The 22,314-nt window shown below is 39.5% G+C and overlaps 1 protein-coding gene across 1 annotated transcript in view; it reads left to right on the top strand.

Moving 5' to 3' along the window:
- ARHGAP42 (Rho GTPase activating protein 42) overlaps positions 1–22,314 on the top strand; it is a 172,583-nt gene that overhangs the window by 122,491 nt on the left and 27,778 nt on the right. The window contains exons 8-14 of the mRNA XM_076328243.1: positions 3,763–3,892; positions 8,063–8,163; positions 12,875–12,984; positions 16,876–16,954; positions 17,960–17,999; positions 20,015–20,077; positions 21,674–21,748. Coding sequence (XP_076184358.1) covers positions 3,763–3,892; positions 8,063–8,163; positions 12,875–12,984; positions 16,876–16,954; positions 17,960–17,999; positions 20,015–20,077; positions 21,674–21,748 — 598 coding nt within the window. The remainder of the gene's footprint in view (positions 1–3,762; positions 3,893–8,062; positions 8,164–12,874; positions 12,985–16,875; positions 16,955–17,959; positions 18,000–20,014; positions 20,078–21,673; positions 21,749–22,314) is intronic.

Here is a 22,314-nt window from a genome sequence, read left to right as displayed (position 1 = left end):
AGTAAGCTGAAATCAAATTATTATATGAACACGCAAAAGTTATTTTTGGTAAGTTAATGTAATGAAGATTCTTGTCAGCAAATAGCTTTGGAAAAATTAATCTTCAGATAGTCAATTTGTGATTTCCAGGTCAAAATTTTGGGAGCGAGAACCAGAAAAGCAGGATAGCAGACAAGTTTTGATTAGAAAACGCAGTAGTCCAGATAGGTTTAAACATGTGTAAATGCTTTCTTGAGAGTGGGGCCTGTCTTCTGGAGTAAGTGGATGTCCCAAAAATGCTCCAACTGGTATAGAATGATGCAGTTTGTTTCTTTAAGATCACAGATTGCCGCAATAAGCTTGTCCTGCTGTCTGCTAGCTTCCCACTGAGTATAAAGCATACTTGGGAAGCCATGCTCTGGCTGCTCTCTGGATTTATTTTATCCGCATCAGAGAACTGGTAAGGCCTTCCTCCACGGTGAGCAGCTCTCATGAGCATTACGCTCCACGAGAAGAAAGAGTCTGTTATTTGTGTAGAGAGTTACTCTCAACTGAGCAGATGGATCTTTTGCTGTAGATTGGTCTGAATTTGGTAGTAAGAGCCATATGAGATTAACTGTACCCAAAAATTCTGTAGCTTTCAGAAATAACAAAAATGCATTTAATCAGCGTACTTTTCCACTCATCATAGCTGCTGTATACAAGTGTATATTTATTTCACTATATAACTCAGATGTTACCCTTCCATGGACATACAAGTAAGTAGATACAAAACATCTTTACACCTGATTTGCATTAGAACTACTATCACTTGCTTTTAAGGCAAAAAGTGAGGTTCAACCTGTTAATATTGGGCCAGCCCTACATTTTTCATGACAAGTAACTTCAGAGTACAGAACAAATTTAAAAAAAGTGAAGGAATTCTATCATCTATGCTATAGATACATGCTATAGCATATATGCTATATTTTTGGGGTGACTCCATTTCTTTCCCATTTCATTCTTTCAAGAAAAGATACTCTCTCAACAGAAATTTTTGTAGCTCCACTAGAATCAAAACTACAACAGTTTAGAAGATCTGACATCGGCTTTTATGGATAGTGGCTTGGCCACTGAACTTGGGGACTATGAAACAGGTCTGCGAGTACAAGAGCACTTTACTGTGCTCAACTGCTATTCCCCGTGGGTCACTGGAAAATAAAACACTGTAGCATTTTGCTATTAGAGAGGCATATGTTGCCTCAAAGTTGGAAGACAGCATTGCCTTAGCACTGTTAATGTACATCTGCATTCTTAGGAGTACTGCACTCTTCCAGGTTTTGCTGCAATTAAATATGTGCAGCACACCTCTGTAGCCCCTTCCTCTTTTATGTCTGTTGTTCATACGTAGGTATAGATCCCATTTAAAACGCTGCTTGGGGAAATAAGGCAAAACCTCCTGGATGATTAACCTTTTCCTTTTGGATTGAAATGCAAATGTTCTCTGTCTAGAGCATCTCAGCCCCTTGTCCTTTCAAATTATGTATTTGCTACAAAGACTCTTTCAGATAAAGGCACAAGGGGTCAGTGTTGTTGCACAGCACAGTTTCAGTGAAAGGGTGAAAAATGTGCTTCTGTCCAGAGATTTACTTACTTTAATATGGCAAGTTCTGAGAGGAGCATGAGCCCACAGCACAGACCAAAACTGGTATTGTAAGTCAGAATGTGTTAGTATCTTCTATGTTCGTATCTACAAAAACAGAATTCGTAAAGGATTTTTTCCATTTCAATGTTAAATAAGAAATACTTTAACTTAATCTCTTCTTAAATATTATGTAAGTACAACTTGAAGTTGTAAATAGACTACAGAGGTAGGGGGAGATGTAAATTTAGGCAGAAGAAACAATGTGTTATGATATTATTTTTTATTATATTTACACATCAGAGAAACATATACATGAAGATATAGTGGTATACAGTACATCATTCACTGCTGTTACACAGAAGTTTGAATTCTGGCTCCAGATCTAGATCCACAGCTTCCTTTTGCCAGCTGGGCTATCTACTGACTTGTCACTCAGAGCATCACCCAACCTCAGATTGAAGTTAAAAATGTAGGGAAAGACAAACTGACAGTGTTCAGGGAAAATTGTGTTCAGCCTGTCTGTTGTAGCTGTCAAAAGTACTCCTCTCTATTGCATTGTGTGTTAAGGTCTTGGAGAATAGTTGATCTGAACTGCTGTTTCTGTTCTTAAAATTGTCCTACAGGTTAGAGCAGGAGCAGTAACAGCCGTAGGAGTAGCAGAGTAGTGGCAGACCAACAGCTTTTAACAGGTCACCATGTCCTAACATGACCTGTTGTTGCTTTCACTGTTTCAGCTGGCCAGTGGTGTACTTTGTATGTCCGTTTGGCTTTGTCTTCTATAATTTGATTCAAAGTCCTGGCTGCTTAAAAGTAGTAGTTAAAAACCTAACAGACAAACAGAGATAAGCTCTCAAAATGGGGACATTCCTCCCTTCAATGGCGTGTCCCTCTTGAAGGTCTCAAAATGACCTCGGTTAAGTTTGGTCTGAACTGATACTTCACCCTAAGGATACCATCTGAAAAGTTCAGAGGAGAATTTTACCTCTGCCTCTAATAATAATGTTTGTGTTCAAGAAGAAGATTTAATGTGTATTATTACTACTGTGCAACTCTGTGAATGGTCCACAAAAAGGGGAAAGTATTCACCAGTGTATAAAGTCCTGAAAGTATCTTTTTGACTAGTCAGGATTAGAGTCCATAAGATGACTTTGCAGAAACGTTACAAAAATCTTTATTCTTTTCTATTACCTGTATGAACAAAGTGTTCAACATCTGGCATATTAGTAGCAACCTATCAAACCTCTGGCACCTCATAATAATTCTCCTCTATTATACTGTGCTAGGTGTGTGGAGGGAAACCCTGGTCTCACTGAATTCAACAGGAAAAAATGTCCATTTACATGTATATAGATAGCAAATACACATAACCCACTTTTGTACCTGATTGTTTGCTTGGCCAGATGCCTGGTTACACACACGATATTTAGGACAGACACAGTCCTTCCATGCTTTTGGCACAGTTCTGCCACTTGTCACCTGTTTCTTACCTAGCATATTTAAGTTATACTTAACTGTGGTGTTTGCATAGTCCTATCAAAAAATGTTCATGACAGTGTCAGTAACCTGACTATTCTGGGTATCAGCAGCTGTGGACTGCAGATACAGATACACAGTGTATTTGTCTCTTCCTCTTGTGGAGAGACCGCAGCCATCTAGAGGCATTAGCCTGGCATTAACCCAAAGTCATGTTTTCTGCACTGTACTTCAAGTGGTTCAGTGGGACTTACTACTTCAGGTTTGGGGCTATGCTATCAGCAGCTTCTAGTTTAGCCTGGCTTTTGTCTGTGTATCCTGGAGTACACAGAGAGAAAGCCTGCATCTGTCTGCAAAATACTGTGTAAGCATACCTAAAGATATGAAATGACCTCCTTTCTGAGGTTAGTGACCTGCAGAAAGAGGAACATTACTATTCTCAGCTGTTTCCTTTACACTTCTGTGCTTAAGTTGAACTCTTCATTACTATGTTATTCCTAGGCTTCTAGAGCAATGAAGAGTATTATTCTTTATTGCTTTTTTTTTTCCTTTTATGTCTCCAGCAAATGCTTCTGTTGGTCTCTGATACAGTATCCTTGGCATTATTAGTAATTAGTTCTTCATTGTTTTTTAGTACTTGCATGAGATAATGTGGTTCTTTGTTTGTTTCTTTTTCTGGGTATTAGACCCGGAATAACTTTGAAAGCACTAGGCAGGAAGTGGAGAGACTCATGCAAAGAATGAAATCAGCCAACCAGGATTACAGACCACCAAGTCAATGGACAATGGAAGGCTATCTCTATGTGCAGGAGAAACGTGAGTAAAACAGATGTACCTTTTAATTTGATTTGAAAGGCACAGCAACAAATGCAAGGATGAGAAGACGGTTTTGTTAGCAGGACAACACAACAGCTCTGTGTTTGAATGTCTGCAGACCTGCTATGGTTGCTTTCCAAATGATTTAGAGGTTCAAAAGAAAAGTAAGTGTTTAACTTTTCAAAAAGCACTCAGAGTAGCTACAGTCAGATGGAATGTGATCAAAACACCTGTAAGCAACTCAACTCCTGCCCCCTGGGTCTTTGTGGATAGGTCCCTGCTATTGGCCACCCCAGTGGCTGACTGGTAGCAAGCTCTGCTCTGGCTGGCTGCCCTATGCCTTGCTGCAGAAGCTGCAAGCTCCCAGCACTCTGCTTTGGCTCTACCTGCAAACTCTGCTGTCTCCTGTACTTTCTCTGCTTGAACAGGGCCCATAGTTCACCCAGCAGGAGCAACTTGTACCTTGTACCAACCACCTTAAGAGTAAATGAACATGCACATAATGGAAAACAAAGGTGTAAGAAGAAAAGCCATCTAAATACAGTCTGACAGCTTCAAAATAGCTACAAATCTATCCTATGTTTTATTCACTTCATGAGACATGAGAATGAAGTGGTGAACTAAATGAAGGAGTAGAACTAAAGTTGTCATAAGTGTCTGAAACTACTTGGAAGAGCCTAGCAATAAATCATGCTATGAATGAAAACAGAACCAGGAAATATGTGAAAAGTCCAATGGGACAATTCAAAACTATACGTCACCTGAAATATCAGCTGCCACTGTTTTACACTCTAACCAGTATAGAAAACTAAGCCGAACTAGCTGTGTTAGGCAGGATCATGCAAAACCCTCAGTAAAATAGTTTTCATTGCATGGGGTACCCAGATTTATATATTTATTTATTTATTTTTCTATTTGCTGTGGAATCAGCCTGACACTAGAAAAGTATATAGCAGTGTTTTGAGATAGTGTGTACAAGCTTGTGCAAGTTTGACGTTCATACAAAAATTATTAAATACAACTTCGCACCTGATTTCTCAATCTAAAAATAAATAGAAGGCATCTGGATATAGAATTCCCATGTCAGACTTGACCCCAGTTGACCTCAGTTTTGAGGATATCTTCTTCACTGCTCCCCTTTTAGATGATAACTCAAGAGACTACATGGAGTTATAGATAATTGATTTTCCAAATAACATTGTGAAATTAATCTTTATTCCATATGTGAGCTAAAAGAAAGAATCCTCAATGCTTATCATAGTTAACCTCAGCCACTTTTACCCTCAGTAGCACTGAAAGTTTTAAGAAGACCCTCTATGTTTTAATTGAGTAATAATGATAAAAGAAACCTGTGTTAAGTGGAAATTACACTGAGCCCTGCTAATGGGGGAGGGAGAAAAGGAGTGAAGCATTGGGCACATGCTGTGCTTCATTACACAGTGAGAGGCCAACTTGACATCCTCTTACTGAAAAGAAATTCGTTCATTAGTTTATTCTGGAGTAAGAGTAGCAGGGTCTGTAATTTCTGTGTCAGTGGGGAAGGTACTAGTTACATAGGCTCATGTGAAATTTCGGACAACTGGGTTAAATACTTGCTATTCATGAGAGTAAAACTAAATCCTGTATATATTTATTGGTGATAAGCATGGTGGTAAATATGTTTTTTGAAAAAATGGTAGTAGGCCATAAATTGTTTTTATTCAAATGGACGGTCATGAGTAACAGACTTAAAGTTGCAATGTAGGCTTCTGGCTACAAATTTTAATGAAAAACAGATGACTTCTAAACTCATCTAAAATTGCTTTGAGAGTGCTCATCCTTCTTATATATGTTAAAAGAGTTAATGAAATGCCATCGGAGGAAAAATTGATTTAACATTATTATAGATTTTGTTTTGCTAAGTGAAAATAAGTTACAATATAGGAACAAAACAGCTGACTTCTGAGGCTGGGTACCCAGCTGACTGGTCAATTCATGACATTACTTTCCTGCAAAATGCAGGCAATGGGAGAACTTTCTCCGAGACAGCGTAACAGACCGTGTAAATTTCCACATCTACATTTGTGGATTGCCAGACATCTGACTTGCATGACTGATGCAATCTCTTGCATATCCACCACCTTTGTGGAAGGCTACATTTAGAAGGCAAAGCCATTGTATCTATAGCAAAACTACTAAGTTTGTTTTTAACACCTTTCATTTTTATATAACTGTTTACACTTTTTTCAAAAAGCAAACACAAAACCCTTAAAATACATTTTTTTTAACTCAGAGCTCTTTCATTTTAAAAAGAATTAAAAGGTCCAGATATACTGTACTTTGAAAAATCAATATCATATTTTTCCCATGAGTAACTCCCATTGAAATGAAATGGAAAATCACATGTGTTGAAAGTATCCTTTCCTATTCTGACTTTAAGCAGTAGTTACAGTACTGCATTTTATATATGTATTTTACTTTGGCACCTACATTTGTGATGGCTCTGCAGAGAGGGGCCATGTTTGAATGAGAGGCTCTGAAGCATAATGCTGTCCAAGAGGAAAGAAACACTTTTCCTTCTTGGTACCTCTTCACACACAGCCATCATGTTTGGTCTCTGCGATGGAGTACCCAGAAGCTCTGCCAATGTTAGTAAAATAAATGGGGCTGTACTCTGCCACTGAGACCAGCTTGCACAGAATATCCCACCCTCTGTGCTAAATTTCTTATCCTCAAAAATCAAGAAGCTTTGTCCAAGTTACCTGTTGACTATGTGTTACCTAGTGACTGGGAATGCTGCCAGCACTGTTTATTAACCAGTGTAGTTATAGCCATAATGTTCTGGCCCAAGGGGGAGCAGTCACACTGCAAAAACCTGAATTATCCTGTCCTCTGCAGCGCACCACCCCTCCAGATCTATCTGTAAGAATCTTGGGAGCTTAACTTGTCCTCTGTGCTACAGTAAACATATTTTTTTCCAGAAAATTGTGGGAGATCTTGGCTGTACTTCTAGGATGTGGAGAGAATTATAGAAATGGTAGGAGGATTTACTTCGTGTCCTCACAGCAAAGAACACATTATAAATACCTGTATCTAAACTAGATTAGCGGCCAAAGTTTAAAATACCATTGAGCTTAAGCTCAAGAGGGTTTTGTGTTTAGATTAGTGAACAAAGGTTCACAGCAATGCCTGAGCAAAGCTCTGGGTAATCCAGGAGTGAAAACATCTTCTGCATTAGAAATCCTATACTTTGCAGTAGGATTAAGAAGTGTGGTGTGACCTCCCCAGGATAAGGCATACATCCACTTACTTGGGGATCACTGTAGATTCATGTATGGCTATCTAAATAGAAGACTAGTAAATCCCTAAGTACATTATACTTTGGTCTTCTGAGTGCATGCAATTGTTAGTTTGTGGAAGCTGTCAGTTGTGTGCCACTGTTACAGCCACCTCTTCCCCAGCAGGACCCCTTCCAAGGCATAAAAGGCCAATGTTTCTTGCTGAAGGCACCACCTCTGCCACCCAGCATTTTATCCCTCATCTCTAAACCACTATTGTTTGAGAGTCCACTGTTCCTTTCCTTCCTTTCTTTTTCCATAATGAAATCACCCTCCAGTGTTCAACTACGTACGATTAAATCTGTCTCTAAGCCAATGCCATTCTACCCACTCCCTGAAGGTAACAGGTAGAAGAATAGACTTCCTATGATACCACCAAAAGCATTTGTTACCTTTGACAAGAACTCTGAAAGTAAAGGGAAATGCACTCTGACTTCATTACTTCATCCAATTTTCTGGATCTAATACCAGACTTCAAGGTTTCCCTCAGAGAAAGGATGTAATACTGAATCCTAGTGCTTCACTTGGGTTGATAAAATCTTCAACTGTATTTCCTAGGCAAAAAAATCCTCAGGATCTTGCCTGTCTCCTGCCTATCTACCCTAGTAAAATGCTGTTACCCATCCAGTTGCCAAAGAAAATCAGTCTGCTGGAACTTTGTTGGGCAACCTCATCAAGCTGCAATATTTGAAAATTATACCTGAATAATATGTTCAAATTAAAAAATTAGGGGAGTTTTTAATTTTGTAGGCTACTTGTGGATGCTGTTATGTTTCATTTCTCTATCTAACCCCAACTAAAATAGTGATAAAATGCCAAAATAATTATTTTTAATACTATCTCTTTAATCTAGGACCTCTTGGATTTACTTGGGTGAAACATTACTGCACATACGATAAAGGAACAAAAACATTTACAATGAGTATAGCTGAAACAAAATCTGGTGGGAAAGTGGTGAGTTGCACATCCATGAATGCATACATGAACTGTATATTCCATGTTTTATATTAAGTATTCAGGAACTGTTAAAAGAAAAAAATGTGGTGAACAAAGCATAAAGCTGTTTTCATATATGAAGCAATGCAAGTCTTATATAGCATAGATAAATATTTAAATAAAAATATTTCTTTTAAAATGTATATAAACCACATATTAAATCACTTCTCTAATGTGGTGGTTGCAAATGCATAGGAAATCAATCACATTTGCACAGAATCATAGAATGGATGAGGTTTGGAAGGGAGCTCTGGAGATCATCTAGTTTAATCTCCATGCTCAATGCAGGGTCAACCAGAGCAGGTCAGCAAGGCCTGTGTCTAGTCAGGTTTTAGATATCTCTGAGGATGGAGATCCCGCAACCTGTTTCAGTGTTTGACTACCGTAAAAAAAGCTTTTTCTTAAGTTCAAATGGAATTACCTGTGTTTCAGTTTGTGCCCGTTGCCTCTTGCTCTTTCACTGGGCACCACTGAGAGTAATCTGACTCAGTCTTCTTTACTACTTCCCATCAGGTATTTATAGATAAATCACTGATATGATGCCCCTTCTCCAGGCTGAACAGTCCCAGCTCTCTCAGCCTCTCCTCGTGTGACAGATGCTCCAAGTCCTTAATCACCTTGGTAGCCCTTAGCTGGACTTGCTTCAGTACATCACTGTCTCTCTTGTGCTGGGGAGCCCAGCACTGGACACAGCACTTCAGATGTGTCTCACCAGTGCTGAAGAGGGGGAGGATCACCTCCCTTGACCTGCTGGCAATGCTCTGTCTGATACAGCCTAGGAGGCTGTTGGCCGCCTTTGCTGCAAGGGCACATTGCTGGCTCACGGTCAACTTGTTGCTCACCAGGACCTGCAGGTCCTTTTCTGCCAAGCTGTTTTCTATCCTGTCAGCCCCAGCCTGTCCTGGTGCCTGGGTTTATTCCTATTCATGCTTAACAGTGCTGGCCCTAGTATTGACCCCTTGGGCATACCACTAGTGACTGGCTGCAGCTGCACTTCTGCTGTGAGCTCAGCAGTTCAGCCAGTTTTCAGTCCACCTCACCATCTACTTATCTAGCCTGTACTCTACCAGTTTGTCTATGAGGATGTAGTAGTGTCGAAAGCCTGGCTAAAGTTGAGATAAACAATATTCTTTGTTCTTCCATCATTCACTGAGCCATCCATCACATTGTAGAGGGGTATCAAGTTGATCCTGCATGATTTCCCCTTCATTAAATCCATGCTGACTACTTCCATTCACGTTTCTGTCCTTAATATGTTTGGAAGTGCTTTCCAGGATTATTCACTTCATCACCTTCCCAGGGATAAAGGTGATGCAGACTGTCCTGTAGTTCCCCATAGGACAAGAGCAAATGGCCTCAAGTTGCACCGGGGGAGGTTTAGGTTGGATATTAGGAAAAATTTCTTCACCAAAAGGGTTGTCAAGCACTGGACCAGGCTGCCCAGGGAAGTGGTTGAGTCACCATCCCCGGAGGTATTTAAAAGATGTGTAGATGTGGTGCTTAGGGACATGGTTTAGTGGTGGACTTGGCAGTGTTAGGTTTACGTTTGGACTTGATGATCTTAAAGGTCTTTTCCAACCTAAACGATTCTATGATTCCATATCCTTCTCCTTACTCTTATTGAAGACAGGAGTGATATGGTTGAGTGTTTATGGGTAAGGATGAGGGGGAAGGCCAACGAGGCAGATATCCTGCTGGGAGTCTGTTATAGACCACCCAACCAGGATGAAGAGGCAGATGAAGCGTTCTACAAGCGGCTGGCAGAAGTCTCACAATCGCTAGCCCTTGTTCTCATGGGGAACTTCAACTTCCCAGACATCTGCTGGCAATACAACACGGCAGAGAGGAAGCAGTCTAGGAGGTTCCTGGAGTGTGTGGAAGACAACTTCCTGACCCAGCTGGTAAGTGAGCCTACCAGGGGAGGTGCCTCGTTCAACCTGCTGTTTACAAACAGAGAAGGACTGGTGGGAGATGTGGTGGTTGGAGGCCATCTTGGGCTTAGCGACCATGAAATGATGGAATTCTCCATTCTTGGTGAAGTAAGGAGGGGGACCAGCAAAACCGCAACCATGGACTTGCGGAGGGCGGACTTTGGCCTGTTCAGGACGCTGGTTGAGAGAGTCCCTTGGGAGACAGTCCTGAAGGGCAAAGGGGTCCAGGAAGGCTGGACGATCCTCAAGAAGGAAGTCTTAAAGGCGCAGGAGCAGGCTGTCCCCATACACTGTAAGAAGAATGGGTGGGGAAGACGACCAGCCTAGCTGAACGGGGAGGTCTTGCTGGGACTCAGGAAAAAAAGGAGAGTTTACCACTTGTGGAAGAAGGGGCAGGCGACTCAAGAAGAGTACAGGGATCTCGTTAGGTCATGCAGCGAGGAAATGAGAAAGGCAAAAGCCCAGCTAGAACGCAATCTGGCCGCTGTCGTTAAAGACAACAAAAAAAGTTTTTACAAATATATTAATGACAAGAAGAGAGCCAAGGAGAATCTCCATCCTTTATTGGATGAGGGCGGGAACATTGTCACTGAGGATGAGGAAAAGGCTGAGGTACTCAATGCCTTCTTTGCCTCAGTCTTTAACAGGCAGAGCAGTTATCCTCAGGGTACTCGGCCCCCCGAGCTGGAAGACAGGGACGGCGAGCAGGATGAACCCCCCATAATCCAAGAGGAAGCAGTCAACGACCTGCTACGCCACCTGGATGCTCACAAGTCTATGGGGCCGGATGGGATCCACCCGAGGGTGCTGAGGGAGCTGGTGGAGGAGCTCGCCAAGCCACTCTCCATCATTTATCAGCAGTCCTGGTTAACGGGGGAGGTCCCGGACGACTGGAGGCTTGCCAATGTGAGGCCCATCTACAAGAAGGGCCGGAAGGAGGATCCGGGGAACTACAGGCCTGTCAGGCTGACCTTGGTGCCGGGGAAGATTATGGAGCGGTTCATCTTGAGGGCACTCACAAGGCATGAGCGGGACAACCAGGGGATCCGGCCCAGCCAGCACGGGTTCATGAGAGGCAGGTCCTGCTTGACCAACCTGATCTCCTTCTATGACCAGGTGACCCACCTGGTGGATGAGGGAAAGGCTGTGGATGTGGTCTACCTGGACTTCAGCAAGGCCTCTGACACTGTCTCCCACAGCCTTCTCCTAGAGAAGCTGGTGGCTCATGGCTTAGACAGGTGTACTCTGCACTGGGTCAAAAACTGGCTGGACGGCCGGGCCCAGAGAGTTGTGGTGAATGGAGTTCAACCCAGTTGGCGGCCGGTCACGAGCGGTGTTCCCCAGGGCTCAGTTTTGGGGCTGGTCTTGTTCAATATCTTTATCAATGATCTGGATGAGGGGATCGAGTGCACCCTCAGTAAGTTTGCAGACGACACCAAGTTGGGCGGGCGTGTTGATCTGCTCGAGGGTAGGAAGGCTCTGCAGAGGGACCTGGACAGGCTGGATCGCCAACTGTATGAGATTCAACAAGGCCAAGTGCCGGGTCCTGCACTTGGGCCACCACAACCCCATGCAGCGCTACAGGCTTGGGGAAGAGTGGCTGGAAAGCTGCCCAGCGGAAAAGGACCTGGGCGTGTTGGTCGACAGCCGGCTGAACATGAGCCGTCAGTGTGCCCAGGCGACCAAGAAGGCCAATGGCATCCTGGCCTGTATCAGAACTAGTGTGGCCAGCAGGAGTAGGGAAGTGATCGTGCCCCTGTACTCGGCCCTGGTGAGGCTGCACCTCGAATACCATGTTCAGTTTTGGGCCCCTCACTACAAGAAGGACGTTGAGGTGCTGGAGCGTGTCCAGAGAAGGGCAACGAGGCTGGTGAGGGGTCTGGAGAACAAGTCCTGTGAGGAGCGGCTGAGGGAACTGGGGTTGTTTAGCCTGCAGAAAAGGAGGCTGAGGGGAGACCTCATCGCTCTCTACAACTCCCTGAAAGGAGGTTGTAGCGAGGTGGGTGTTGGTCTCTTCTCCCAAGGAACTAGCGATAGGACGAGAGGAAATGGCCTCAAGTTGCGCCAGGGGAGGTTTAGATTGGATGTGAGGAAAAAATTCTTCACTGAAAGGGTTGTCAAGCACTGGACCAGGCTGCCCAGGGCAGTGGTTGAGTCACCATCCCTGGAGGTATTTAAAAGACGTGTAGATGAGGCGCTTAGGGACGTGGTTTAGTGGGCATGGTGGTGTTGGGTTGACGGTTGGACTCGATGATCTTAGAGGTCTCTTCCAACCTTAATGATTCTATGACATTTGATTTCTCCCATTCCTCAGAAACTCCCTTGATTGCGTCAGCCTTTCCAACATTATAGAGAGTGGCCTCACAATGAGGGTGACCAGAACTAGGAGTTAGTCAGCTTTATTCTTTAGAAATCTTTTTATCTACATGTGAGAGTTGACAGAATTGTATGATATTCGTTCTAACATGTAACATATAACCATGTTATATATGCAGATGTTTGTAAAGTTTTGCATTTAGGGAGTTTTCTGAAATACAATGATTAAATAACAAATATGTGACAGAAAGCTATTAACTATATTCTTACTTTATATACAGAGAAATTATTGTATATGTTCCTAAATAATTTTAATCTCTATCTTAAGGCATGTTCTTTGGACTGTTCATACAGTTAAATTTAAGATTTGAAGCCAAGGTATGTCAGCATACTGCCTGTGCTAATTTTGTTTTGTTTTATAGAATGGCCTTGTCACAAGCTCACCAGAAATATACAAGCTAAAATCTTGCATCAGGAGAAAGACAGATTCAATTGACAAACGTTTCTGTTTCGATATTGAAGTATTTGAGAGGTTTGAATTTTTTCATTGTGTTAACAAATTGAAAATAATTAAAAATAGAAGCACTTGCAACCAATATATAATAATTACTCCTGTAATAGGAACACGTATTTCTCAATATGCTTGTATCCAGACAAACTAGGCTTTCAAGACTTGGTACTTACTTGTTCAAACCTGTTTTTCTAACAAAATTCACTACATTGCATATGTGTTTTCTTAACTACATTATGTTTGCATGCAGATACAAAATGGATTCTTACAGAACCTGTAGCACAACTGACTACCTTCTTTTAGGAATAGATCATAAATATTTTTATAAATACTTACTAAGAAGCATATTCTGTACCGATCTCTATTTCTTTCAGAAATGTATGATAGCACATCATTTTTCTTTTTTGAAAATTACTTCTACAATTTTTTTTTCATTTATTCCTGGATATTATAATTATTTAAGATAGGTGAAAACAGCTTTTCTGTATTTGAAGTATACGTACATAGTACTTTGTAAAAGTATTTTTTTCAAGCTTGGGAATAAAGAGAAATATTCAATTAATTTTTCCCTTAAAATATGATAAATAGACTGACTTTTGTAGTCGTTCTCTTAAGAAATATTTTATGATTGTTGCTGTAATTTTAAATTCCATTCAGAACTGCTGTATTTACATGATAATTTTGAGGCTACTTTGGTACTTTCAAATATAATATATTATTTTTCTAAAATAGACTTCTGAGTGAGTTCAGGTTTAAGAAATAGTCATTTGATATGAACAAATGTTGAGATTAATTGGTCTCTTGAAAGCTCCTAAGCTTGAATTGACAGGTTGAGTTTGAAATTGGTAGTTGTTTCTTTCTAAGTAGAATTGCATTTATTAGACAGATCTGTGGCAGTACCATTGTAATGTATTCACAAGTGAGTGTTGTCCCTTCTCTCTCCCTTACTCTACTAGAACATCCACAGTTCAACAAAACTGCACAGAACAATTAGTTCCACCTGCAGTTCTTCAAGTTCTCATCAAAGAGATAGTTATAGGCACTTTTTACATATTATTTATTCCTTTTGGACTTTTTCATTGATTACAAATGTGCATGGCCTATAAGTTAAAGGCATTCTGGAAACTTGGGCAGAAGATTGAAAGGGGAGTAGAATACAAAGTTATTTGGTCATTCTTGTAAGGATATAACTTTCACAGGCTGATAGAAAGTTCACTTTTCCAGTTGATTTGGTATTCAGCAGGGAAGTAGTGAATTTTTGTCCAAGTCAGCAGAGGAGATAAATAGACAATGAAATACCTAGAAATATTTGGTGGGACTTCATATACAAGGGCAACGTTAATCTCTTCTGAATGTCATGTTGGTAAAACCTGAGTTTCTTCTAAGAAAGAGAAGATGCAGTGGCCGTTACTGATGTCAGTAATGACTAAGAATGTGAGCGAGTTCATATAAATATAAACACAGGACTGGAATACTGAGGATTCAGAAAGACTGTGATAATGATTACATTTGAACTAATTTTAAATTCAAGACTTAATATTGTTTACTTGGAGTATAAAGTTGGACATCACCTGCAAAATACAGAAAAACTTCAAATGTAATTGACATTAGTAAAAGATAAGTTTCCTTAGTAACATGAGGGTATGACTTTTCATCATGAAAGAGCTCTTTTTAAAAATGTGCAGCTACACCAGTCTTCAAAATTTTGTTGCAAGATTTTATGGGTAACTTCTGTCTCCAAACACCTTATCCCACAGAGCTAATTCTCTCCTTGCATTATTATATGCAGCGTTGTATGAAATATTATTTTATTAAAATATTGGAAAACTGTGCAGACTGATGCGCACATCTCATTTCATGAAAGAACCATGTTAACTGAAAGAAACCCTTGTGAACAACTAATGGAGAATACACACTGTGAGCTCTTCTAATTGACGTAATTAATTTAAAATTTACATAGGTGTTTTTCACACCTATATTCAGCTCAGACTTCTTGTAAAAACTATTCTAGAGGTTACACCATCTTATTTGTACTGGAGCTATATAAAAAGGTAACATCAGAAAGTGTGTTTCACCTTGAATGTAATTTTAATTTCTGAGAAATTACCAACTATTTCAGTAACTAGTGAGGAAGTCAGTTCAAAATGTATTGGAGTTGGTTTGGGCTTTTTTTTTTTTTTTTTTTTTTTTTTTTTTTGAGGAAACTAATATTCAGGCATTATAGTGTTAGATATTTGAGTGTTAAGACACACTATACAATGACTGCAAACTTGGCCAACAGATTAAATCAGAAGCCCAGAGCTAAAAGCAGCTATCTCTAAGCTTGAAGTAAAATCACACTCAGAAATTTCTGTTCTTTCTGTACAAGCTGACCAAGGGACTATAAGTATAGATGCAGTTTTCTAACTGAAATATGAAGCAGTAGTCACAATAGAAAGAAGAAAAAAAAAATCAGTTTCTATGTCTAAAAAGTTTTTGAAAGAAAAATTCCTAGGTAAGAATCTGTGGGTAGGTAGCAAGATGTAATATTAAAACGGAAGTAAACTTAGACTGTAAGAAAATAGAAAAACAATTATACATCTTAATCTGGATTAACTGTATCTTTTTACACTTGTGATAGTAGATAACAAACAAAATCCTCAGCTTGGCATTTTTATGTATAAGGGCAGGGCTTGCTTCTCCTTGAATGGTTTGGTGAACACACATTTTGATATTTTATATTGTCCGGTTGCTTTCTTGCATGCTTTTTAAGTACAAGGTGATAATGTAGTTCTTTTGGAGGAGGTGCGAAAGGATGGTGGGTTTTTTTGTTATTTATTTTTATGGTGGAAGATAAATACTTGGTAAAAACTATAGTGTCCTTTATTTGTGAACCTACCATAGAAAAATCACAGTTTTGGACAGTCTGTTGAAAGTTTTGAGCAGAGATACACTATGCTGGTGTGGGAGCAGGACTCTTTAAAATGGACTGTCTCTTGGGCATTCTATGTTGGAAATCAGTGAATTAATTTCAAAGCATTTCTTACAGAACTCATTTGCCTATGATCACAACTAGAGACTAATTCTTTGTATTTACTTTAGTAAATACAATAATAATACTATTTACTGTATTTATTTGTATTATATCTGTTCATATCATTATTCCAGGAACAAAGATTGAAATTGGTTCCCTCATCCCTTCACTGGTTTCCGTGACTCTTTTTCTATGTAATGTCAAAGCGTCATCAACAGAGAGGATATGCCACTTTTTTAACTTCTATCATAGCGGTTAGAGCACAGCCAGCAGAAAGAACTTGTTTTTTAAATCCTCTCAAATAAAAAATTCCTGCACCATGACAGTACTCAGCTCAATTGGCTTTACATCTCCATACTTGAGATACTATCTCAAAGCATTCTTCTTAGGTGACCATTTTCGGGCACGTTTCTTTTGACCGATTTTGGGATATGATGGCTTTTAGATTAAAAGTACCTACTTCTCTTCATTTGCTATGAAAGCAACGTAGATAACCAGCTCAGGCATAGACATATTTAGTCAAATTGAGCTGATGTCTCTTGCCCTTAAGTTTTCCACCCTAAGCATCTCGCCACTGAAAAATGGGTTGTATGGGATTCCGTTTGCAGGTGTATAACTCATCTTGCAATATGGAGGTGCCTAATACCTCTTAGAGGGTTGTAGCACTTAGGACTAGGCATCTAAAATTACATGTTGCAGTACCGAACTTTTAAAAAAACAGACCTGTTTTTAAATCTAGCTCAAAGTTATTGTGTGATGTCAGAAGCCATCAACTTTCTTTAATTTCTCTCTGTCTTTTATGTATTCACTTCATGTCAGTATGTATTTGGATTCTGACTTTGGATACTGTTTGAGAAAGAGAAATTAGTAACTTTGGTATGTGCGTATGTTTTTGACAGACCTGGAATCATCACACTGCAAGCTTTTTCAGAATCCAACCGCAAACTTTGGCTCGAAGCTATGGATGGAAAGGAACCAGTAAGGATATTTTTTCTTTTTCTTTTCTTTTTACAGTTTTGTGGCACACATATTAAAGAAATAAGGTAGTATGCATTTCAGATACTCTGTTACAGTACAGGCAACTACAATTCTGTGTGAGACACCATTGCAAATACACAGTGAAGATAGGTACAAAGTAGAAAAGCAGAACTATTAGTGAATTTAAGCCTTTACTTACTTTTTAATATTATTATTTTATGTTAAAATATTTAAAGTTTAAGTAATATGATAGCATATTGTCTAATAGGATTCATGGTTCAGATAACATTTGTGAAGTGGTAGTTTCCGCACTGGTAAAAACAAACCATCTTTTGGGCAGCATCACGGAGTAAACAATTAGCACCATCTTGAAAGGCACTGCGGAGAGCATAAAAATGTGTTGAAAGCTACTAAGAGACAGGCTTGTCTGAGATTTCTTCCCACTATTAATCTGCTCTTAAAATAGGCGCTGAATGAGGGTGATGCCAGACCTGTGTCCAAGGGGAAAAAAATGGTTGATCAGTTTTATGAGATAGATGAGTGTTTTTACAAGCTTCTTGCTTGACTGAAACAGTACAGAAATTAGATCAGTAGTTGTATTGAAATTTAACCCATTTGGAGTCTGCAAATCTGACCTCTAACACATTTTAGGTGCCTATAAATTTAATGCTATTAAATCCCTAGTCAATCTAGAATCTCAAGGCCAGCCTGAATAGGTTTCTGGGACACATCCCGCTGGCCCTCTGCCTTCTCCCCAGAGGTGAAGATGATCGGCTGTGTAAAACTGCAAACACAACCGAAACAGTGGATTGTTGCCCTCTCCACCTGCTCAGATCCTAGCACAGGGCCATTAACCTGGGTGAGTGCTGTGGGGGTAAACGTCAAGAGAAGGTGGAAGGCAAGGCTGGCTTTCCCCTAGCAGCAAGGTAATACAAGAACTACCAACAAACCTGGCAATAAAGAATTTAAAGCACAAACATTGACCTGTTGCCCTTTTTTTTACAGATCTACACACTGCCAGCCATTATTAGCAAGAAGGAAGAAAGTAAGCTCTTTATTTATGTAGAGTTACCAAATATTGCTAAATTTCTGTGATGTCCTGGTTTCTAGATCCATGTGTGTGTGAGAGAGAGATTAATTATTTTACATTTTCTTTCTATTGCTATGAAATAACTGTTGGATTACATGATTGGGTTACACGAAAGCACATCCTAAGCTATGTAAGATGTGAGAAAGCATTCAACTTTTGTATTAATATCAAACATAAATTGGAAGAAAAATGGATTGGTTCCAAAGCTACAATATATTTAACAAATCTGTAAAAAGTTTCTATCAGTAGTCTGTATACCTAAATGTAAATACATTCCAGTGTGTTGAAATAATATCCCTATATAGAATCATAGAATCATTTAGGTTGGAAAAGACCTTTAAGATCATCAAGTCCAACCGTTAACCTGACACTGCCAAGTCCATCACTAAACCATGTTCCTAAGTGGCACATCTACACGTCTTTTAAATACCTCCGGGGATGGTGACTCAACCACTTCCCTGGGCAGCCTGGTCCAGTGCTTGACAACCCTTTCAGTGAAGAAATATTTCCAAATATCCAATCTAAACCTCCCCTGGCGCAACTTGAGGCCATTTCCTCTCGTCCTATCGCTCGTTCCTTGGGAGAAGAGACCGACACCCACCTCGCTACAACCTCCTTTCAGGGAGTTGTAGAGAGCGATGAGGTCTCCCCTCAGCCTCCTTTTCTGCAGGCTAAACAGTCCCAGTTCCCTCAGCCGCTCCTCACAGGACTTGTTCTCCAGACCCCTCACCAGCCTCGTTGCCCTTCTCTGGACACGCTCCAGCACCTCAACGTCCTTCTTGTAGTGAGGGGCCCAAAACTGAATATGGTATTCGAGGTGCGGCCTCACCAGGGCCGAGTACAGGGGCACGATCACTTCCCTACTCCTGCTGGCCACACTAGTTCTGATACAGGCCAGGATGCCATTGGCCTTCTTGGCCGCCTGGGCACACTGCCGGCTCATGTTCAGCCGGCTGTCAACCAACACACCCAGGTCCTTTTCCGCTGGGCAGCTTTCCAGCCACTCTTCCCCAAGCCTGTAGCACTGCATGGGGTTGTTGTGACCCAAGTGCAGGACCTGGCACTTAGCCTTGTTGAATCTCCAAGGCCCATCACATCTTTCTGATTTTAGTTGTATATGCACCTATTACACATACACTGAATAATAAAATGAGTAAATTTAAAGATACTATTAGATTTATGTGTATAATTGTATTAACATTATATTAACACATATATGTTATTAACATAATATTAACACAAATACGTAAAAATAACTTATGTGTGGGTGTATGTATCTCAGAGAGAGAGAGATGTGTCAGATATGGATATACATCTTCATAGGAGGTGTATTTGAGATTTTGGAAATCTAAAATTTAAACCACTACGTCTACTTTTTATATGATGGTGTTTATTTTAATGGTGACAAGTATGCTGCTTTAAGATCTTCTTTATTTAGCTAGTTAGAGCAGTGAGCTTTGAAGATACAAAAAAATTAATGAGAAATACATTGACTTGAAATAAGCTCACTCATTAAAGTCCCTAACAAAGATTGTTTTCCAATGTTACCATTTTATGAGTGGTTATGTGCACGTGAAAGGAACAAAGAATGTTGTTGTGTTAAAACCAATGAATATATTCTGTTCATAATGTAGGTCCTGAACTCTTAAAAGCATTTTCCTCAGCAGAGGGAAGGGAGTACAGTAATCTCCTTTTAAAACAACAAGCTTTCAGCTGTATGTGTAGAGGGGCTACTGATTTCTGGGAAAGACAGTGGAATATTCTGCTCCTAATGATACACTAATGATAAGAAAGTTGGATTTTGAGTGCTAAGGATATATCTACAAGAATACTATTACAGAATTAAGTATGAAAATCTCGTGGATAGATGTGTATCAGTCCTTCTTGACTAGCATGTGGATGTAGCTACACACAGAGATTTTGTGTATTAATAAGTTAGAAAAGAATTACCTTTTTTCTTCTTTTTATAGTGTTCTTAAATGAAGCAGGTTTCAACTTTGTGAGGAAATGTATTCATGCTGTGGAAACAAGAGGTGCGTATTAAATCACAAATTATGTATTAGATTATTATGAGTATTTTTTCTCAAATATTAGTTTGAATAATTCTACATATTTTACAGCTGTGCTTTGGAGTGTGTCCATCATTTGGTTTGTACTTTTCACATTTTATCTGTGTGCTTTACACTTAAAACTGTTGCCACAAGTTCCAACAACAATTCTTAACGTATCATTTAAGTGGGTTTTTTAAACATTTTCTGTAATTTCATGTTGTTTAGACAGCTTAATACACAGTTGCATACATCTTTGGTCTTTAATCTGTGTGCACCGAATTGTGCTTTCTCGTGGTAAAACTGTAGGGAGCCTCAGCTCCCAACTTTGGTTTCTGGCGAGAAACCTGAAGACCAAAAAGTGGCATGAATACTCTCTGCTGGAACATCTTTTTTGCAGAGCATAACTCCTATCATTTTATTCACTCATTTTGCACATGGTTTATCCATTTTTTAAAAATGTTTAGAAACTCATTTTTGGTAGTGGGAATGTACAAAAAGAAAATAATCACTCTACTGATGAGGTGGTATCTTGCAACTCACAGCAAGTTTTTAATTATCCCCATTCAAATGAAGAGGTATGGCTGTATCATCTTCCATAAAAAGAGCTAACCTTTTCCTGTCCATGCACTGAGCCATCAGTATGCAACTCTTCTAATCCAAAAGCTGTGTCTCTCTGTGCAACATTGAGCTCAACGTGAATTCAGTTTCTCAGGTAACAACATTAGGTAGCTTTTGAATCACTGCTGACTCAGAGCTTGCATTTTTTTCTGGGGGGAAAAAAAGGGTTTCAAAACAAAACACCGAGGTTATCTAAGTGAGATCAGACTTTGGAATGTTGTTTTCAAAGGAAAAGTGGACAATTTTTAAATGGTAAGACCTGAAGTGGGGAGAAGGGAAGACTTTTAAATCCTGCTGATTTTAAAAGGCAGATAAAAACAATAAAATTATCATCACTGGAATCCTGAAATACTGTGTTGTGTATGTCACACTTTAAACGTTATTTGTTATTAGTATCTGTGCTATTAAAAAAAACCAACTGTTGAAACTTACGGGTAAACTGTCTCTGTTTTGCATGGGGATCCATGCATAACACATAAATTCTCAACTGCAGTGTTGCAACAGTATACAGCATATGTTTTTATTTTGGGTACAATCATTATTTCTCCTATAAATGTCAATCAAATCTTAATTGGAAGAGATGATGGTCTAAGCAAATATAGATGCATTGTAATTCCACTGAAGTCTAGCTAAGATAAACTTGTTGACGTGTAATGTGTTTTAAGACTGCTTTTGGGTCTTATTTTTCCACTTTTCCCAGCCATCTCCTTGTTGTTTGCTAATATGGGTCATTTCTATGCAAAAGGGTTCTGTTGTATAGTATGGTATGGATTCCATGGAATGCATTTGTTAACACCCCAGAAGAGAATTGAGTAGGGTAAAGCAGTACTCAAGAATGTAATTGTGCAATTTTCCATAAATACATTTAGATGTTATGAAAACATACACCAAGGATGCATCAGCATATATTGAAATAACCATATTTTCATTATTTTCATTGTACTTGTTTTCCCAATGTAGGTATTACAATCCTGGGACTGTACAGAATAGGCGGTGTAAACTCCAAGGTGCAAAAGCTGATGAATACCATATTTTGTAAGTATCTGAACTGAACCTTTGTCAGTGTGCAGCATGTGTGCTGTAGTCCCTTTTGCCTTAACTGCTGTGCTCAGAAGAGTGTCATAACATTTACAATTTTCTACGTGCACTTACTGCCACTAAATTGAGTTTGCAGTCTTAAAATGAGCGATCCATCTAACTAGTTTCGTCCGTGCATTAGTATTCAATTTCTGCATGCAATCATTGATATACATGAGCAAATTACTGATAAAATGCATTTCTTCTTTTAGCTCTAAAGTTCTATTTATTGGTATCTATTTGGCATATTTCTGAAGTGTTCCAAAGCTTAGTTCTGTAACACAGCATAACTCAGTTAAATAGACAGTTGTTCTAGTTTTTCAATTTTCTTGCTGATTTGGCTCTCTGGTGCCTGTGTTTGAATGTCTAAGCCAAATATGTTAGTAATTCTCTGTTGACTTGGGCTTACTTTACACTTTGATACAGTGCGTGTAGTTAATGTACTAAATTCATTTTTATTGATACTTTGGCAGAGATTAAAAGATTCAAATTGATCAGATTGGTAGTTATTCTGGCTAATAAGT

This window comes from Aptenodytes patagonicus, chromosome 1 (genome assembly GCF_965638725.1).
Source record: "Aptenodytes patagonicus chromosome 1, bAptPat1.pri.cur, whole genome shotgun sequence".
Lineage (NCBI taxonomy): Eukaryota > Metazoa > Chordata > Aves > Sphenisciformes > Spheniscidae > Aptenodytes > Aptenodytes patagonicus.
This window is presented reverse-complemented; position numbering and strand designations above follow the sequence as displayed.